This window comes from Oncorhynchus tshawytscha, linkage group LG11, assembly GCF_018296145.1.
Source record: "Oncorhynchus tshawytscha isolate Ot180627B linkage group LG11, Otsh_v2.0, whole genome shotgun sequence".
Taxonomy (NCBI): domain Eukaryota; kingdom Metazoa; phylum Chordata; class Actinopteri; order Salmoniformes; family Salmonidae; genus Oncorhynchus; species Oncorhynchus tshawytscha.
In genome coordinates this window covers 44,058,697-44,074,521 of record NC_056439.1, presented here as the reverse complement: position 1 = coordinate 44,074,521, position 15,825 = coordinate 44,058,697, and the positions used below count along the sequence as shown (strand labels likewise).

General features: G+C 40.5%; 2 protein-coding genes across 4 annotated transcripts in view; one reads left to right on the top strand and one right to left on the bottom strand.

The window, feature by feature from the left end:
* Positions 1 to 2,461: 2,461 nt before the first annotated feature.
* Positions 2,462 to 8,627, top strand: LOC112262337 (interphotoreceptor matrix proteoglycan 2-like). The gene is made up of 6 exons (XM_024438009.1): positions 2,462 to 3,021; positions 3,531 to 3,741; positions 4,034 to 4,219; positions 4,335 to 4,524; positions 7,080 to 7,163; positions 8,078 to 8,627. The coding sequence occupies exons 1-6, from the start codon at positions 2,892 to 2,894 to the stop codon at positions 8,159 to 8,161; spliced, it is 885 nt and encodes a 294-aa protein (XP_024293777.1). The 5' UTR covers positions 2,462 to 2,891; the 3' UTR covers positions 8,162 to 8,627.
* A 1,111-nt stretch (positions 8,628 to 9,738) lies between these two features.
* LOC112262033 (unconventional myosin-VI) overlaps positions 9,739 to 15,825 on the bottom strand; it is a 101,561-nt gene continuing 95,474 nt past the window's right edge. For all 3 annotated transcript variants that reach the window (XM_042330154.1, XM_042330152.1, XM_042330155.1), the window contains 2 exons: positions 12,656 to 12,874; positions 9,739 to 12,376 (listed from right to left, as the gene is read on the bottom strand). In XM_042330154.1, coding sequence (XP_042186088.1) covers positions 12,177 to 12,376; positions 12,656 to 12,874 — 419 coding nt within the window. In that variant the 3' untranslated portion in view covers positions 9,739 to 12,176. The remainder of the gene's footprint in view (positions 12,377 to 12,655; positions 12,875 to 15,825) is intronic.

Genomic DNA, 15,825 nt, shown 5'->3' with positions numbered 1-15,825 from the left:
CTTTGTGTTATGTAACGTCCTCGGGCTTTAACATGGGATGGATATCAATACAAATTGGATTGCCTGCTCTTACTAACAGGGATCCAGACACTGCAGAGTAGAATGGAAGCGGGAGTACTGGAGGGCAGAAATCTACTGGTGCAGTCTTGAAATGGAACATGTTGTTTATGTAAGATTTACTTGATATTGTGATATAAAATACATAAAAACATAAGCCTGTCAGCTCATACTAATTCAAATCAAACCAAATCAAATTGTATTGGTCATATACACATGATTAGCAGATGTTATTGCGGGTGTAGCGAAATTCACAGCACAAAAGTTTGGAATACTATAGAGCAAACTTGTGTCACAATCACTTTCTACTATGCATTTAATGCATTGCAATGTTGTGGTGCAGGACGAAATGCAGGACAATTCCTGGATTTATCTATTAGAAAATTGTGAACTTCTGCTGCATTACTTTTAGAATATTTCATTCAATTTAAATAGGCAAGTCAGTTAATTCACAATTAAGTGCATCCAATAAAGTTAACCAGACGTCTTGTAATTTCAATCAGCTACATATCTAATAAAAACATCCATACTCCATCTCCAATCTTAAGTGGTTGCCCAAACCAGGGATTCAACATTAACCAGTGTGTCCAATTATTCTGCAAAAGAATGTTTTCTGCCAAAAACGAATGTGGTCAGAAGTTTGAATTGGTAAGTATTCACAATAGTTTTTGTAAGTATAGTTACTACTGTATGTTTTCATAATAGCTTAACTGTCCTTTAAATGGGCTAGCAAGACAAAGGTCAACAAATGTTTGAATTATTTCAATAGAAAGCTAGACTTGGTCAGTCAATGTAAATGCCAGTTATGGCAAGTTCTGACTAATTTCATTAGGTAGTTCCAGTTCAGGCCCATTTAAACGAAAAATCAATTTCTGTTAAACGTCGTACCCCATTTGTGATGTATCCTAGAGCCCCCATTGTCATACTACTTATTTTACTCCTGTCTCTACTGGTTTGTGTAGCAACCAATAATATTGGAAATGGAGGTTTAAGTAACTTCATAAAAAAATACTACCCATTTGTTTGATTAGAAAATGTTAACTGCAAAACATTTTCGATAATTGAGAATATGGTAGGGTGGTTTCACCAGGACATCCAAAAAAGAACCAGTAGATACACGTGTAACATCTAGACTAGTTTAAGCGAGTTTGTCATGCATCCTGGAAGTTTGTGTACACAATTTAATGAACTCAATACTAAGAAAAACTGTATTTTGATGACATAATATACTGTAAAAAGTATTATGTTATTTACTCAAATGAACATTGAAAGGTTATTGCTATACGCACCTAGTTTGTGCAAAGCAGGGGGTTAAGACTACAGCAACAGTGAGGATTGCGAACTTGTTGGATTTGAAATGCTGAGGTACATGGATGTACCTAAGCAATACCCCTGCTAGCAGCACGTTTGCTGGGGGCCTTACTACAGTATGGAGCATGGTGCTCTGCGAGGTGAATGAGGTTGTATGAGGCCCATAGGCTGTGTTTAGACAGGCAGCCCAATTCTGATATTTTTTTCACACTAATTGGTCTTTTGACCAATCACATCATATCTTTTCACATCAGATCTTTTTCAGAGCTATCTAATTGGTCAAAAGACACATTAGTGAGATAAAAAAGATCAGAATTGGGCTGTCTGTGTAGACTCAGCCATAGTGACCTGGCCCTGGTGATAAGTGAAGTAACCCAATCAGATACAGCTCCATAATGCCTCTTAACTCTTGGTATACAGGCATTGAACAGCTGCGTTAAAGCACCATCATGTTTCCTTCTCACAGTATTTGGTTTTCCTGTAGTTCTCGCTTGTCTAAATGCAGGTACCTTACTATTGAAGACGAGCGAGCAGCTATAATAGTGATGCTCAGTCTATTATTCTTGCTGGCAGTCAAGGTCATTTTTATAATTGCCAATCAGAAACTTTCAATGGACTCGGTAAATGGAGAGATGCCATAGATATGGCTAGAATAGAGAATTTGACAGATTTGAAGATTGTTCTGGTGGATTTGAAAACGGTTGTATTGTTGGTTTTTGTATTTGTTTCATGGACAGATTTTTGTTGACAGATTTGTCGTTGTACAGGTCTCAATGGCCTGGTCAGTTTCTTACATTTTAACCTTTTCTCTTTTAACTTGGAACTAACTAACTTCTTACAGAAGGGATACTAACTAATGCATGGTTTTGTGCTACATTTAGTAATGTTGATCATTTCAAGCCTGTAATTTGCATGGTTTTATTGTGATGAATGAGATTATGTATGCATACATTTTAGCAGTAAAACAATGTGCACTTCTGTTTAAATGACTCCAAACTCATAGTGTGAAGAGAGAGAAATATTGGATAAAACATTCATTTGAATTCAAATCTCTTCATTTGAATTCTTATACCCATTTTAATTCACGAGTCCTTCATGGGGATGGCATTGGTGATGGTTTTAAGATGACTTTCATGTAAAATACTGTATGCCAAATTGGCGTACTCTGTCCCAAATTACCATAACAATGGCCATTACATTTTTTAATTTAAATGGTGTTTGCCATAATGATGTCTTGAGGACTACCATGCCAACCAATACCATTTCCTCCTTAAAGCTAAAAGCGAATCAAATCAGATAGTTTTGAATGTCAACAGAATTACTAGTCAAATTACCGTGAGAGTGGAATCCCACATGTGAATGAAAGGGAAGTGCTGAAGCATCAAATGTGTGCTCTATACCCATTAATTTAGTTAATCCCCCCTCTTTTCCAGCTTCTCCCATATCTGCAATCTAATTTGACAGGATTTAAGCAATTGGAAATCCTCAACTTCAGGAATGGTAGTGTTGTGGTGAACAGCAAGATGAAAGTAGAAAAAGATGTGCCACATAACCTGACACAGGCCATTCACTGTGTGCTAGAAGACTTCTGCAACACTGCATCCAAACGACTAGACATTGAGATTGACAGTCGCTACCTGGACATAGAACCTGGTAAGCAATCTCTATATTGGCCTCAGAATGTGCTCACTGTCATAGACAGAAACAGCTCCTATCTAAATGATGGGGGCCCGGAGGATTAATTATACTTCTAGAATGCTCAATCTGGAAAGGCCAAAAGAATGCCACAGCAGCATAACTGCGTTGTCCTCTGCAGATGATGTCAAAAATCATTACTCTCTAGTCTCACAAGCACTTCCCTGGCAAAAACCTCATTACCTGCACCTTATTTAAAACAGACACCTTTATTCACATCAATCAACGTGCCCTCCAGTTTCTCCTTGGTCAGTGCTATCCGGGATTCTTGGGACGTTCCTACCCTAACCCCTAACCTTAACCATTTCATTTAAACTTCAATGTGGGGTATGGACATCCCAAGGATCTCCGATAACATAGGACCATTTGTCCTTTGCATGCGAGGACAATGAAGGAACAAATCGGGGAGAGAGAGAGGTGAACAGCATTTCATTAATGCTAATGAATTATCCTCTTGCTCATTTCAGCTGACCAAGCAGATCCCTGCAAGTTCTTGGCCTGCAATGAGTTCTCCCAATGTGTGGTAAACAGTTGGACCCAGGAGGCTGAGTGTTTGTGTGACCCTGGTTACAGCACTACGGACGGTCTGCCCTGCCAGAGCATTTGTAACTTGGAGGAAGAATACTGCTTCAACGGGGGCCTTTGTGACATCATCCAGGGTCATGGAGCCACCTGCAGGTAGCCACGAGCTAACCGGCCAAACAGAAAGCTACGGTCCTCACTTTCCACCAACTGAAACACTAGCAACATAGCTCTTCTTGATGTTGTATTGCACGAAAAATATATATATGAAATTCTTCAAGAGCTTTTCGGATTCAACAATGCTCCAGCACGTGCCCTAGGGCTTTGTTGAATCTGAAAGGCATTTTTGACATATTGAGATATAATTTTTTTTTTTTTTTTTACTGTAGTAGAAGGAACTATAGCCAATGGGGTTGACACTAATCCTGTTTTCTCTCAAACATTTTAGATGTCCTGTAGGGAAATACTGGCACTATCACGGAGTGCGCTGCAATGAGCTGGTGTCACTGCCTGTAGATCCAGCCATTTTCATAGCCTGCCTGGTGGGAAGCCTCACCTTGGTTTGTGCCATCATAGGCATCTTGGTATTCATAAACAAGAAATGTTTCGGGAACCGAAAGACTGTGACTTTGGTGTAAGCAGGCCTTTTTTTTAATAACCTTTTTAATTGTTTTAGAGTTTTGCTACAATAGCTAGTTATTGTTTTATAGCTTGGTTATTACGATCCTGTTATCTCCTTTGTGTTATAGGCATACAATTGCTCCCTATGCCTTTGAGAACACATTGAGAGTGAACCCTGTTTTTGAAAATGACGATGGCATCTTGACTCAAGTATCCAGCATAAGTACACCAGCACCCTCGAGTAGTGGTGCTGGTTCTTCTCAAACATCAGAGCAAGAAGCTTTTCGCGCTATTGAAAATATACATCTAAGTATTGAGGTAATCTGTATAGCTCAATTGGCCCCATATTCTAAACAAACTAATACCACTAATCCAAACCGTATGCAAACATCACCTAATGTTTACTAATTCCGCTTATGACAAATAATCATTTTGATTCACAAGAAACAACCTTCTATCCTGGCTATATTAAGAACAGGGCTGACAAAACAAGAAAAATTACAGCTTCTTTGTGATTAAAAGTAAAGCTTTAATGAAGTAATGTACTCACATAGGTTCTGTGGTACATCTTAAAAACTTCCAGAACAGATCACATAACAAAGGCTTAAAACACTCAGAGAGGACAATGCATTGCCTGAGGAAGACCAGTCGGCTGAAACATGGTGCGTTCTGAGTATTTCTAATATTATCTGTTCTGTTCTTTTTCGAAAATGCACCACAGGTAAATCACAGTACTGTTCTTCATTAAAGAAGCTCTCCTTGCTTTTACTTCGAATGATCAGCTCTTCTGCGCTCATTTTTTTCTTTGGTTAGTTCCTTCAGCAAATTCTGAAGGAACGCGTTTCTACTCCATAGTACAGTGAGGTATACTTTCATACCCTAAACCCATTCTATAGTATCCTCATTATTCAGTATCCATGAAATTGGATGAACCCTCAATGATAATGTAGAGATTAAAATGTCTGACTGTCTATCAATTCCTAAAATCTATGTGTATGCATTTAAATTCCCCTGCACATAATTGACCAGATAATATATACACTGCTCAAAAAAATAAAGGGAACACTTAAACAACACAATGTAACTCCAAGTCAATCACACTTCTGTGAAATCAAACTGTCCACTTAGGAAGCAACACTGATTGACAATAGATTTCAAATGCTGTTGTGCAAATGGAATAGACAACTGGTGGAAATTAAAGACACCCCCAATAAAGGAGTGGTTCTGCAGGTGGCGACCACAGACCAGTTCTCAGTTCCTATGCTTCCTGGCTGATGTTTTGGTCACTTTTGAATGCTGGCGGTGCTTTCACTCTAGTGGTAGCATGAGACGGAGTCTACAACCGACACAAGTGGCTCAGGTAGTGCAGCTCATCCAGGATGGCACATCAATGCGAGCTGTGACAAGAAGGTTTGCTGTGTCTGTCAGCGTAGTGTCCAGAACATGGAGGCGCTACCAGGAGACAGGCCAGTACATCAGGAGAGGAGGCCATAGTAGGGCAACAACCCAGCAGCAGGACCGCTACCTCCGCCTTTGTGCAAGGAGGAGCAGGAGGAGCACTGCCAGAGCCCTGCAAAATGACCTCCAGCAGGCCACAAATGTGCATGTGTCTGCTCAAACGGTCAGAAACAGACTCCATGAGGGTGGTATGAGGGCCCGACGTCCACAGGTGGGGGTTGTGCTTACAGCCCAACACCGTGCAGGACGTTTGGCATTTGCCAGAGAACACCAAGATTGGCAAATTCGCCACTGGCGCCCTGTGCTCTTCACAGATGAAAGCAGGTTCACACTGAGCAGACGTGACAGAGTCTGGAGACACCGTGGAGAACGTTCTGCTGCCTGCAACATCCTCCAGCATAACCGGTTTGGCGGTGGGTCAATCATGGTGTGGGGTGGCATTTCTTTGGGGGGCTCGCCAGAGGTAGCCTGACTGCCATTAAGTACCGAGATGAGATCCTCAGACCCCTTGTAAGACCATATGCTGGTGCAGTTGGCCCTGGGTTCCTCCTAATGCAAGAATGCTAGACCTCATGTGGCTGGAGTGTGTCAGCAGTTCCTGCAAGAGGAAGGCATTGATGCTATGGACTGGCCCGCCCGTTCCCCAGACCTGAATCCAAATGAGCACATCTGGGACATCATGTCTCGCTCCATCCACCAACGCCACGTTGCACCACAGACTGTCCAGGAGTTGGCAGATGATTTAGTCGAGGTCTGGGAGGAGATCCCTCAGGAGACCATCTGCCACCTCATCAGGAGCATGACATTACATCAAAGTTGGATCAGCCTGTAGTGTGGTTTTCTACTTTAATTTTGAGTGCGACTCCAAATCCAGACCTCCATGGGTTGATAAATTTGATTTTGAATTCAATTTGAATTTTGTGTGATTTTGTTGTCAGCACATTCAACTATGTAAAGAAAAAAAGTATTTAATAAGAATATTTCATTCATTCAGATCTAGGATGTGTTATTTTAGTGTTCCCTTTATTTTTTGGAGCAGTGTATATATATATATTGTATTAAAGTGATTTTCTGTAGAGATTCATTGTGGTGAGTCGTGATCAATACACCTCAAAAGATCCTTGGTTAATTTGAGGTCAGACATTTGAAGACTATTACAGTAGATGACTGTCAACAGGATACTCCATGTCAAACCATGCTGGTGAATGAGTAATAGAACCTTGTAGATGTCCAGTCAAACTCATGATCTTCTATGGAGCACTAATATTACCCAACCTTCACCCTCAATGATTTCTTCCCTTGAAATTATATTTAGTGCCAAACGCATGCCTGCATACCCCTTTAATACGCTTCTAGTGTGTTCCTTGTGACCCATGAACAGTGTAAAGCTGTGTTTATCTGATACTTTTCCCCAGATCCCCAGACAGCTCTACACAACCAGACCCGACAAGCTAGTCTCTGAAATGGTAGATTTCCATCACTGTATACCACACAACGAGGTAGGGGCGAAAATTCTGATCTTGGGCTCAGTTTGAATGTGTCATATTGTCTAAGGGTAGACGCAGAGTTGGGTAGGTTAAATTCTAAATGTAATCCATTGCAGTTACTTGCTACCTTGTCCAAAATTGTAACCATTAACGTAAAAGTAATCCAAGAAGCAATCATATCATTTTTCAAAATGATCTAATCTGATTACAATATTTTTTTCTGGTAACACAACTGATTTCAGCGACTGTTTTTTTGTAATCACATTGCATGTTATCAGTTACTCCCAAACCCTGCGTAGACCTCAGTTGTCCAATATGTTTATATATTGTATTAAATACTTTCTAGGAAAAGCATTTCAAAGCATTAGAAGGTAAGACATCAGTTAATAAGGTTGATTCTGATTTACTACTTAACCAAACCATAGTTCCTAATGCTGTTGAGTATGATTATGATTTAGAAAATGTCAAAGTAAATCACTGGCAGTAACATTGTCCATCTAACATGAGCATAATTACTTATTAATAGGAATAAAAATGATAATTGCAATATCACTGCATGCTAAAATGAAATTATTCAAATGATTGTGTGCAAGATAACCTATAAACATTCATAACATGTATTGTTTGTAATATAGTTAAATAATATGTAATTATGCTATATATAGCTGATGCTATTATAGCTGATGCTATAATCAGCAGCTTGAGAGTCATTAAAGGATCATTTCACAACATTTAGCACTTATGAATCTTTTTTAAAGTGGGTGTCAATAATGACATACCGGTAAGTATGTACTATTTTAATTGCGTTATATTTATATAATTTACTACTGTTTAGGGTATATTTCATGTGTCAATATGATTACAAATGTTACGTGCAATTTCTGACATAAAATAACATTTGATATACCCTTTTTTCCACTTTTCAGACGTGGCGACCACCAAATGAGTACCGAACCTGTTGCCTGTCAAGGGCATCAGAAAACGAATGCTTTGAGGTAACTGTTCTTTGATGGCTAATTTCTTGGCACCAAGATTCTTGGTTGCTTTGAACTTGAGCGGTATACTCGAAATATATCTTGTCTCTTGGAAATTCACGTCATGGCAGTGGACTCATCAATTACTGGAATTACTGCATACATTACATGGATAAGTGTACCTGGAATTGGATGTTACTGGAATTACTGCATACATTACATGGAGAAGTGTACCTGGAATTGGATGTTACTGGAATTACTGCATACATGGAGAAGTGTACCTGGAATTGGATGTTACTGGAATTACTGCATACATGGAGAAGTGTACCTAGGATTGGATGCATATTGCAGACGGCGTGTGGATATTACATGCTGGACTAGAAGGTTGTGTTAAGATATACCCTATCTATTTATACACAAGAGTATTTTCCTAACATTGAGTTGCACCCACCCCTTTTTGCCATCAGAACAGCCTCAATTCGTCGGGGCATGGACTCTTCAAGGTGTCGAAGGCAATCCATAGGGATGCTGGCCCATGTTGACTCCAATGCTTCCCGCAGTTGTCTCAAGTTGGCTGGATGTCCTTTGGGTTGTGGACCATTCTTGATACACACAGGAAACTAATGAGCATGAAAAACCCAGCAGCGTTGAAGTTCTTGACACAAACTGTCTCGCCTGGAACCTACTACCATACCCTGTTCAAAGGCACTTAAATATTTTGTCTTGCCCATTCACCCTCTGAATGGCACACACACATTCACAATTTGTCTCAAGGCTTGAAAATCCTTATTTAACCTTTCTCCTCCCCTTCATCTACACTGATTGAAGTGGATTTAACAATTGCCATCAATTTGGAATCATAGTGTTCACCTGGATTCACCTGGTCAGTCTAGGTCATGGAGAGAGCAGATGTTCGTAATGTTTTGTATATTCAGTGTATATTGAAGGCTAGGAATGTTTTTCAGATACTGTATATCCTTGACAAAGGGTGTTTTTCTTTCCTCACAATGAGGTATTTATTTACAAATTGATATACATGGTGGTATTATGACCTTAGATGAGATATTGCTTTAATGTTATTCTAACCTTTGTTCAGTGTCCCAAAAAAGAAAATGAATGTAAATGTTAACTCTTTTAACTTCATTCATGTTGTTTAAAGCAATACTCCTGTGTGTTATTTTAGTATAGTGTTGTGTAGATGCAAATGTAGTAGCAATACATCGGTGTGGAGAAAGTCAGTACTACAGTATACTGCTGTACAACACATTTCCACCAATCACGTGTGTTTTGAGTACAAGATCAAAAACACACTTGGTGGCTTCCCCCCCACCCTTTTACATTTAATATTGAAAAATAAAGTATTTTCCTACAATATCTTAATTTGTGGGGGTCAATTGGTTATTTCATTAAATTGCTCACAATCAAAATGTATTTCAATGAATTTTCCATCAACATTGTCAAAGTATTGTTATTTTATGATGATGATTATTAGAATATCCATTCAAAGTCTTTGGCTCTTTACTGCTCTTCACTTGGATCAAACAAACAGTCATCAGCCGTTTAGGAAATACAAATAGAAGTAGTCTTGCTATTAATTACAGTATACACAATAATAAAAGGTAGACTACATTTATTTCCTATATTGCAGTGCAACAATCAGCATACAATAGAAGTTAAATCTGAAATGGAAAAATAGCTACAAAGATTACACTGAGGAACGTGTAATGTCAACATTATTTCACTATACAGAAAATAAACAAGGATATCACTCTCATTATTAAATAGTTAATAAATGATAACTGCTGGTCCACAATGAGATGACGGACTCATAAGAAAGTCAAATATCAGCAAATGGAGTCAAGTATTCTAGATATCAAACCTGAAGGAAAAAAATAACACAATCACACGTACAAACGTTACAAATTTTCAACATGGTTATAGATGGGTTAGCAGCTAGCTGACATCATCACGAAAAAGATGTACGCGCGTTTCCATGGGGCAGTCGTCAGCAGTGTTTATTGTGATTCTGGACGGCCAGATTGCTAGCAAGAATGACAAACTGCCTTGTGTGAAATTGTAAGTGGCTCGTTTCATCTCGTTCTTGGTACCATGTCTTGTTTTGAGGTGTTTTGACTGATTTAATGTCAATAATAATATGGCTAGAATTCGCTAGCTAGCTAAACAACAACTAACAATGTATTTGAGAGACAAGTGGTCACTGTGCACATTTATGTTTTCAATAAACATTGGAGATGAAATATAGCTTACATGTTGTCAACAATTTAAGCCAACACCGTCTGTTTTGCCCCATTGGCTGTGCATGCATCAGTTTTGTTGCTAAACCAACCCATCTATTAAAATAGTTTGACAATTGCATTTTATGTTAGTGGTGAACAGAAAGCGCTTGGGAGTTACCTCTATGAAAATACATTTACAAATGCCTACAAATCCTATGATTGAAAAAATGTATAAACTTATTTTAAAAGGTCCACTGCAGCGGTTTTTGTCTCACTATTAAAATAATTTCTGGTAACAATTAGTACCTTACTGTAATTGTTTTCAATTAAAATGGTCAAAAATGAACAAAAAAATAGCTTCTTAGCAAAGAGCAATTATTAAGAAAGAATTTAGCTAGGACTATCTGGGAGTGGTCTAAGTAGGGAGGGGAAAACTGACAATTTGCTGTTATTGGCAGAGAGGTTTGGAACTCTCTTTCTTACTGGTCTATTAACTAATTCACCATTGAAGGCCACATGTACATCCCATCAAAACAGGCAAAAATTTCAGACGGTCTTTTCAAACATCTCTTACACATTATCAGAATTTTCACAGTATTATTACAACCTCATATTGTATCTTCGAAATATGTATAAAACACAGGCAAATCATGTTTTTGACTACACTGGGCCTCTTAAATGAGAAGTTCTTAGATGAGAATATATTGTGTCACCATGGCCTACAAATATAGTGCTTGAGGTTTCTTTCACCATGACATATTCATAGATAATAGGTAGACTCTACCACTGTGTGGCCTTCTCTGTCCCACTATTGTTTGTGGAGATATGTTCGGATGAAGGTTGGCTGCCGGGAAAGCTCAGCTATAATTAAATTACATTTGCATCTGACTGGATGTGTGCAGATACTTTTTCCTGTTTCTCCAACTGTGGCAAAAACAAAAAAATAGAAGATATTCTGAAAGTGTATATTTTCACAGAACCCCAAAGTGGTTTGTGCTCCACTTAATCTATGAGAGTTGTGGGTTAACAATGACATGCATAATTCAGTATTAGCTAAAATTAAGATGTTATTGTAGATACAGTATAAAAAATACAAATAAAGTGTAGTAACTAAATGTAACATGTCCCAGCATCACTGCAGCAACAAATAATCTGTTCTATTTGGACGATAACACTACTTATGACCTGCTTTATGCTGAAAAGGTAAACCCGAAATCCTAATTATACAACATAACATGTTGACACAATCAGTTATTCCCAGAGCCCATAAAGCCAAATATTGTAACATTTATTCAATCAAATATAACAGTTCCAACAGTGCTTCGTTTTCATTTAGCAATGAAACAAGGAAGTGCATCTTTGAAACGTGTCTCAATAATATCAAATAGTTTTAAGGCCTCGAAGTAAAGATTTCATTTAAACGTAGCCATTGCATGAAGACGGGATGTATATTGGTCTTTATTTTCACACAACAAAATAAACAAAACCCACAAAAATGACAAAAATCTACTTTTAAAAAAACACAACAAAGAACTAAGTAAAACTTTGAAATGCCCTCGGTGAGATGACTAAGCGTTGACTGAGTTTGGGAAACGCTGGGCTATCTGTGCACGTTTTGGTTTTAGCCCTAACATTACACAGTTGATTATTCGAATCAGCTGTGTAGTGCTTGGGCAAAAACCAAAACATGTACCCCTTGGTTTGGGAGACCCTGCATTAGCCTGAAAGGCTGCTATGATAGAGGGTGCTTCTGCTCTTTTCCCTTTATTTATTGCCTTCCTACTGAGCCTATGGACATGGGTGGTCCCTCTGGTTCACTGGAGGAGGTTCTGTAGCATGGCTGTGGCATACGTGGGCCTGGCCTGCTTGCTTTCGATGGCGTTTCGCAGGTATGTGATCCCGTCGCAGCGTTCCCAAATCTCCTCAAACTGCCGAGGCAGGATCTCAGCCCCTCTCTTCCGGGTCAGCCCGGTCTCTTCCAGGCTTAGCTCACACATCTCCATGTCGTCTTTCCCTGAGGATGGAGGGAGGGAGAGAGAGAGATAGAGAGACACTGACAGTCAAAACAGGATTTAATAGGGTAGGGAGAATGCATACACAGAGAATATATATGATTGAATAGGGATATTTTCAGGACACACGCACAAAACCATCTACTTGACACACTCATAATTACTGACCAACTAAATGTAATAACTAAAACATGCACTAATACATACTGCGCTTAGAGTTTCAAACACATCAATGTACATATCCAGAATATATCAAAGCTGATCCAGCTGGAGGGACCCACCTGCCACCAGCAGGATGGGCTGCTTGTCTGGGTGCAGTTCCAACTGCCTGGCGATCCAGGGCCCGTCAAAGTGGGAGTACCACCAGCCCTTCTTCTTGTTCTGGGGGTCCTTGTACTGGTCAGCGGGCCGGATGAAGGGAATGCGGAAGTATCGCTGCTGGCGGTTCATGGCCATCTCCTGCTGCTGGGTGGCCACGGCCGGGGCCGGATTCTGTTGGGCTGTAATGTGGCGGGTTTGACGTCATTATACTGCCAGATATGATATTATGTGATTACATTTGGAATTACGGGTGTTTTTGTTTCGTAAGAGGAGCAATCCTGTGTTGGTCCCGTGTGACTCAGTTGGTAGAGCATGGCACTTGCAACGCCAGGGTTGTGGGTTTGATTCCCACGGGGGACGAGTATGGAAAAAGAGTATGAAAATAAATGCACTCACTACTGTAAGTCACTCTGGAGAAGAGCGTCTGCTGAATGACTAAAATGTACAATTTTATACAGAGAAGAGTCCATTAATGTTTGAAGCAATTTCCTCTCTGAAGTTAAGACCATGACTGAGTTGAAGGGGTGAATCTTTGGGTGGTGGAAGTAAGCAAAAACATGAAACTCTGAAAATATGAGACATCAAAGATGAGATAAAATACACAAACACATGCCATGGGGGGAAGCCAGGTAAGCTGCTTACAAGGTAGACTTTCAAGAACTTGCTTCCTGAAGCCAAACCAAAGGCAAAGTAAATGGGACCTTCGAGAAAGCTTTCACATCAATAGAGACATATGCAAATACAGGGAAAGCAACTAAATCTGTCTGTTCCTGGGATGAAAAAGAAATGAAGGGCAAACAAAGGAGACTGTAGCTTTCATGTGCGTAAAGAATATATTTACTTTAAAAGTGTTTTTTGGGGTACGAGGTGAATGCATCATGCTTAGCTGGTTTCCGAGGCTGAGATGAATGCATCATGCTTGGCTGTTTTCAAATCAAATCAAATTTTATTGGTCACATACTCATGGTTAGCAGATGTTATTGCGATTGCAGCGAAATGCTTACGCTTCTAGATCTGACAGTGCAGCAGTATCTAACAGGTAATATCTAAAAATTCCACAACAAAACCTAATATCTAACAAATTCCACAACAAAACCTAATACACACAATCTAGTAAAGGAATGGGAGGAGAATATATAGGTATAAAATATATGGATGAGCAGTGACAGAGCAGTTAAGATGTAATAGACAGTAAAGAATAGATAGTGAAGAATACAGTATATACATATGAGATGAGTATTGCAGGATATGTAAACATTCTTAAAGTGACATTATTAAAAGTGACTAGTGGTCCATTTATTAAAGTGGCCAATGATATCAAGTCTGTAGGTAGGCAGCCGCCTCTCTGTGCTAGTGGTGGCTGTTTAACAATCTGATGGCCTTGAGATAGAAGATGTTTTTCAATCTCTCTGTCCCAGCTCTGATGCACCTATACTGACCTTGCCATCTGGATGGAAGCGGGGTGAACAAGCAGTGGCTCGGGTGGTTATTGTCGTTGATGATCTTTTTTGCCTTCCTGTGACATCGGGTGCTGTCGGTGTCTTGGAGGGCATGTAGTTTGCCCCGGTGATGCGTTGTGCAGACCTCACCACCCTCTGGAGAGCCCTGCGGTTGTGGGTGGTGCAGTTGCTGTACCAGGCGGTGATACAGCCCGACAGGATGCTCTCAATTGTGTACCTGTAAAAGTTAGTGGGGATTTTCAATGACAAGCCACATTTTTGCTGCCTCCTGAGGTTGAAGAGGTGCTGCTGCGCCTTCTTCACCACGCTGTCTGTGTGGGTGGACCATTTCAGTTTGTCCGTGATGTGTACGCCGAGGAACTTAAACCTCTCCACCCTTTCCACTACTGTCCTGTCAATGTAGATAGATAGGGGGCTGCTCCCTCTGCTATTTCCTGAAGTCCACGATCATCTCTTTTGTTTTGCTGACATTGAGTGTGAGGTTATTTTCCTGACACCACACTCCGAGGGCCCTCACATCCTCCCTGTAGGCCGTCTCGTTGTTGTTGGTAATCAAGCCTACCACTGTAGTGTTGTATGCAAACTTGATGATTCAGTTGGAGGCGTGCATGGCCTTGCAGTCGTGGGTGAACAGGGAGTACAGGAGGGGGCTGAGAATGCACCCTTGTGGGGCCCCAGTGTTGAGGATCAGTGGAGTGGAGATGTTGTTTCCTACCTTCACCACCTGGGGGCGGCCCATCAGGAAGTCCAGGACCCAGTTGTACAGGGCGGGGTCAAGACCTGGGGTCGATACCCAGGGTCTCGAGCTTAATGATGAGTTTGGAGGGTGTTGAATGCATCATGCCTGGCTGTTTTCCGGTCCGAGGTGAACACAACATGCTTGGCTGTTTTCCGGGTCCGAGGTGAACACAACATGCTTGGCTGGTTTCCAGGTCCGAGGTGAACCCTTCATGCCTGGCTGGTTTCCAGGTCCGAGGTGAACCCATCATGCCTGGCTGGTTTCGGGTCCGAGGTGAACCCATCATGCCTGGCTGGTTTCCGGGTCCGAGGTGAACACATCATGCCTGGCTGGTTTCCGGGTCCGAGGTGAATACTTGATGTCTGGCTGGTTTCCGGGTCCGAGGTGAATACATCATGCTTGGCTGGTTGGAGCGAGTGGTCATGGTAGTGCACCACTAAACCCGATGAGGCGTCGTGGCAGCTGAGTCTTATTGGACGGGAGCTACAGTAGGTTTTAGAGCCGGGCTTTTTAGAAAACTAAGTGAATGTCTGAAAAGAACATGTGGGTTATTTATAAAATGTGCATTAATCCTCCTCCATCATCATGAGAAGAGATGACGCCATGGAGACACCCCTGTTTTTACCATCTAGGGCTCACTGGTGCATTGCTGCTTTTTCTTGCTTCTATTCCATGTTAATACGACAGGAACGCAAATGACTATTTCCCATTTTAAAAGTCAAGTAGTGTTGTCATGATACCAGAATTTTGACTTTGATACGATTCAGTTTAAATATCACAATACTCGATACCATCATGATACTCGATACCAAACTGATACCACAGCAAAAAAAAAGAAGGCATATTAACCAAAGTGACAGAATGGCACTTGATCCAGACAGATAACTCTGCTCCCCCTACAATTGCTGGGCATCTTTTCGAGTAAATATCA

Bases quoted from the DNA above. Each gene is read 5' to 3' on its own strand.
- LOC112262337 (XM_024438009.1), top strand. From the start codon at position 2,892: ATGAAAGTAGAAAAAGATGTGCCACATAACCTGACACAGGCCATTCAC. The intron at 3,742-4,033 runs GTAGCCACGAGC...CAAACATTTTAG, and splicing joins GGTCATGGAGCCACCTGCAG to ATGTCCTGTAGGGAAATACT. The intron at 4,220-4,334 runs GTAAGCAGGCCT...TTTGTGTTATAG, and splicing joins CGAAAGACTGTGACTTTGGT to GCATACAATTGCTCCCTATG.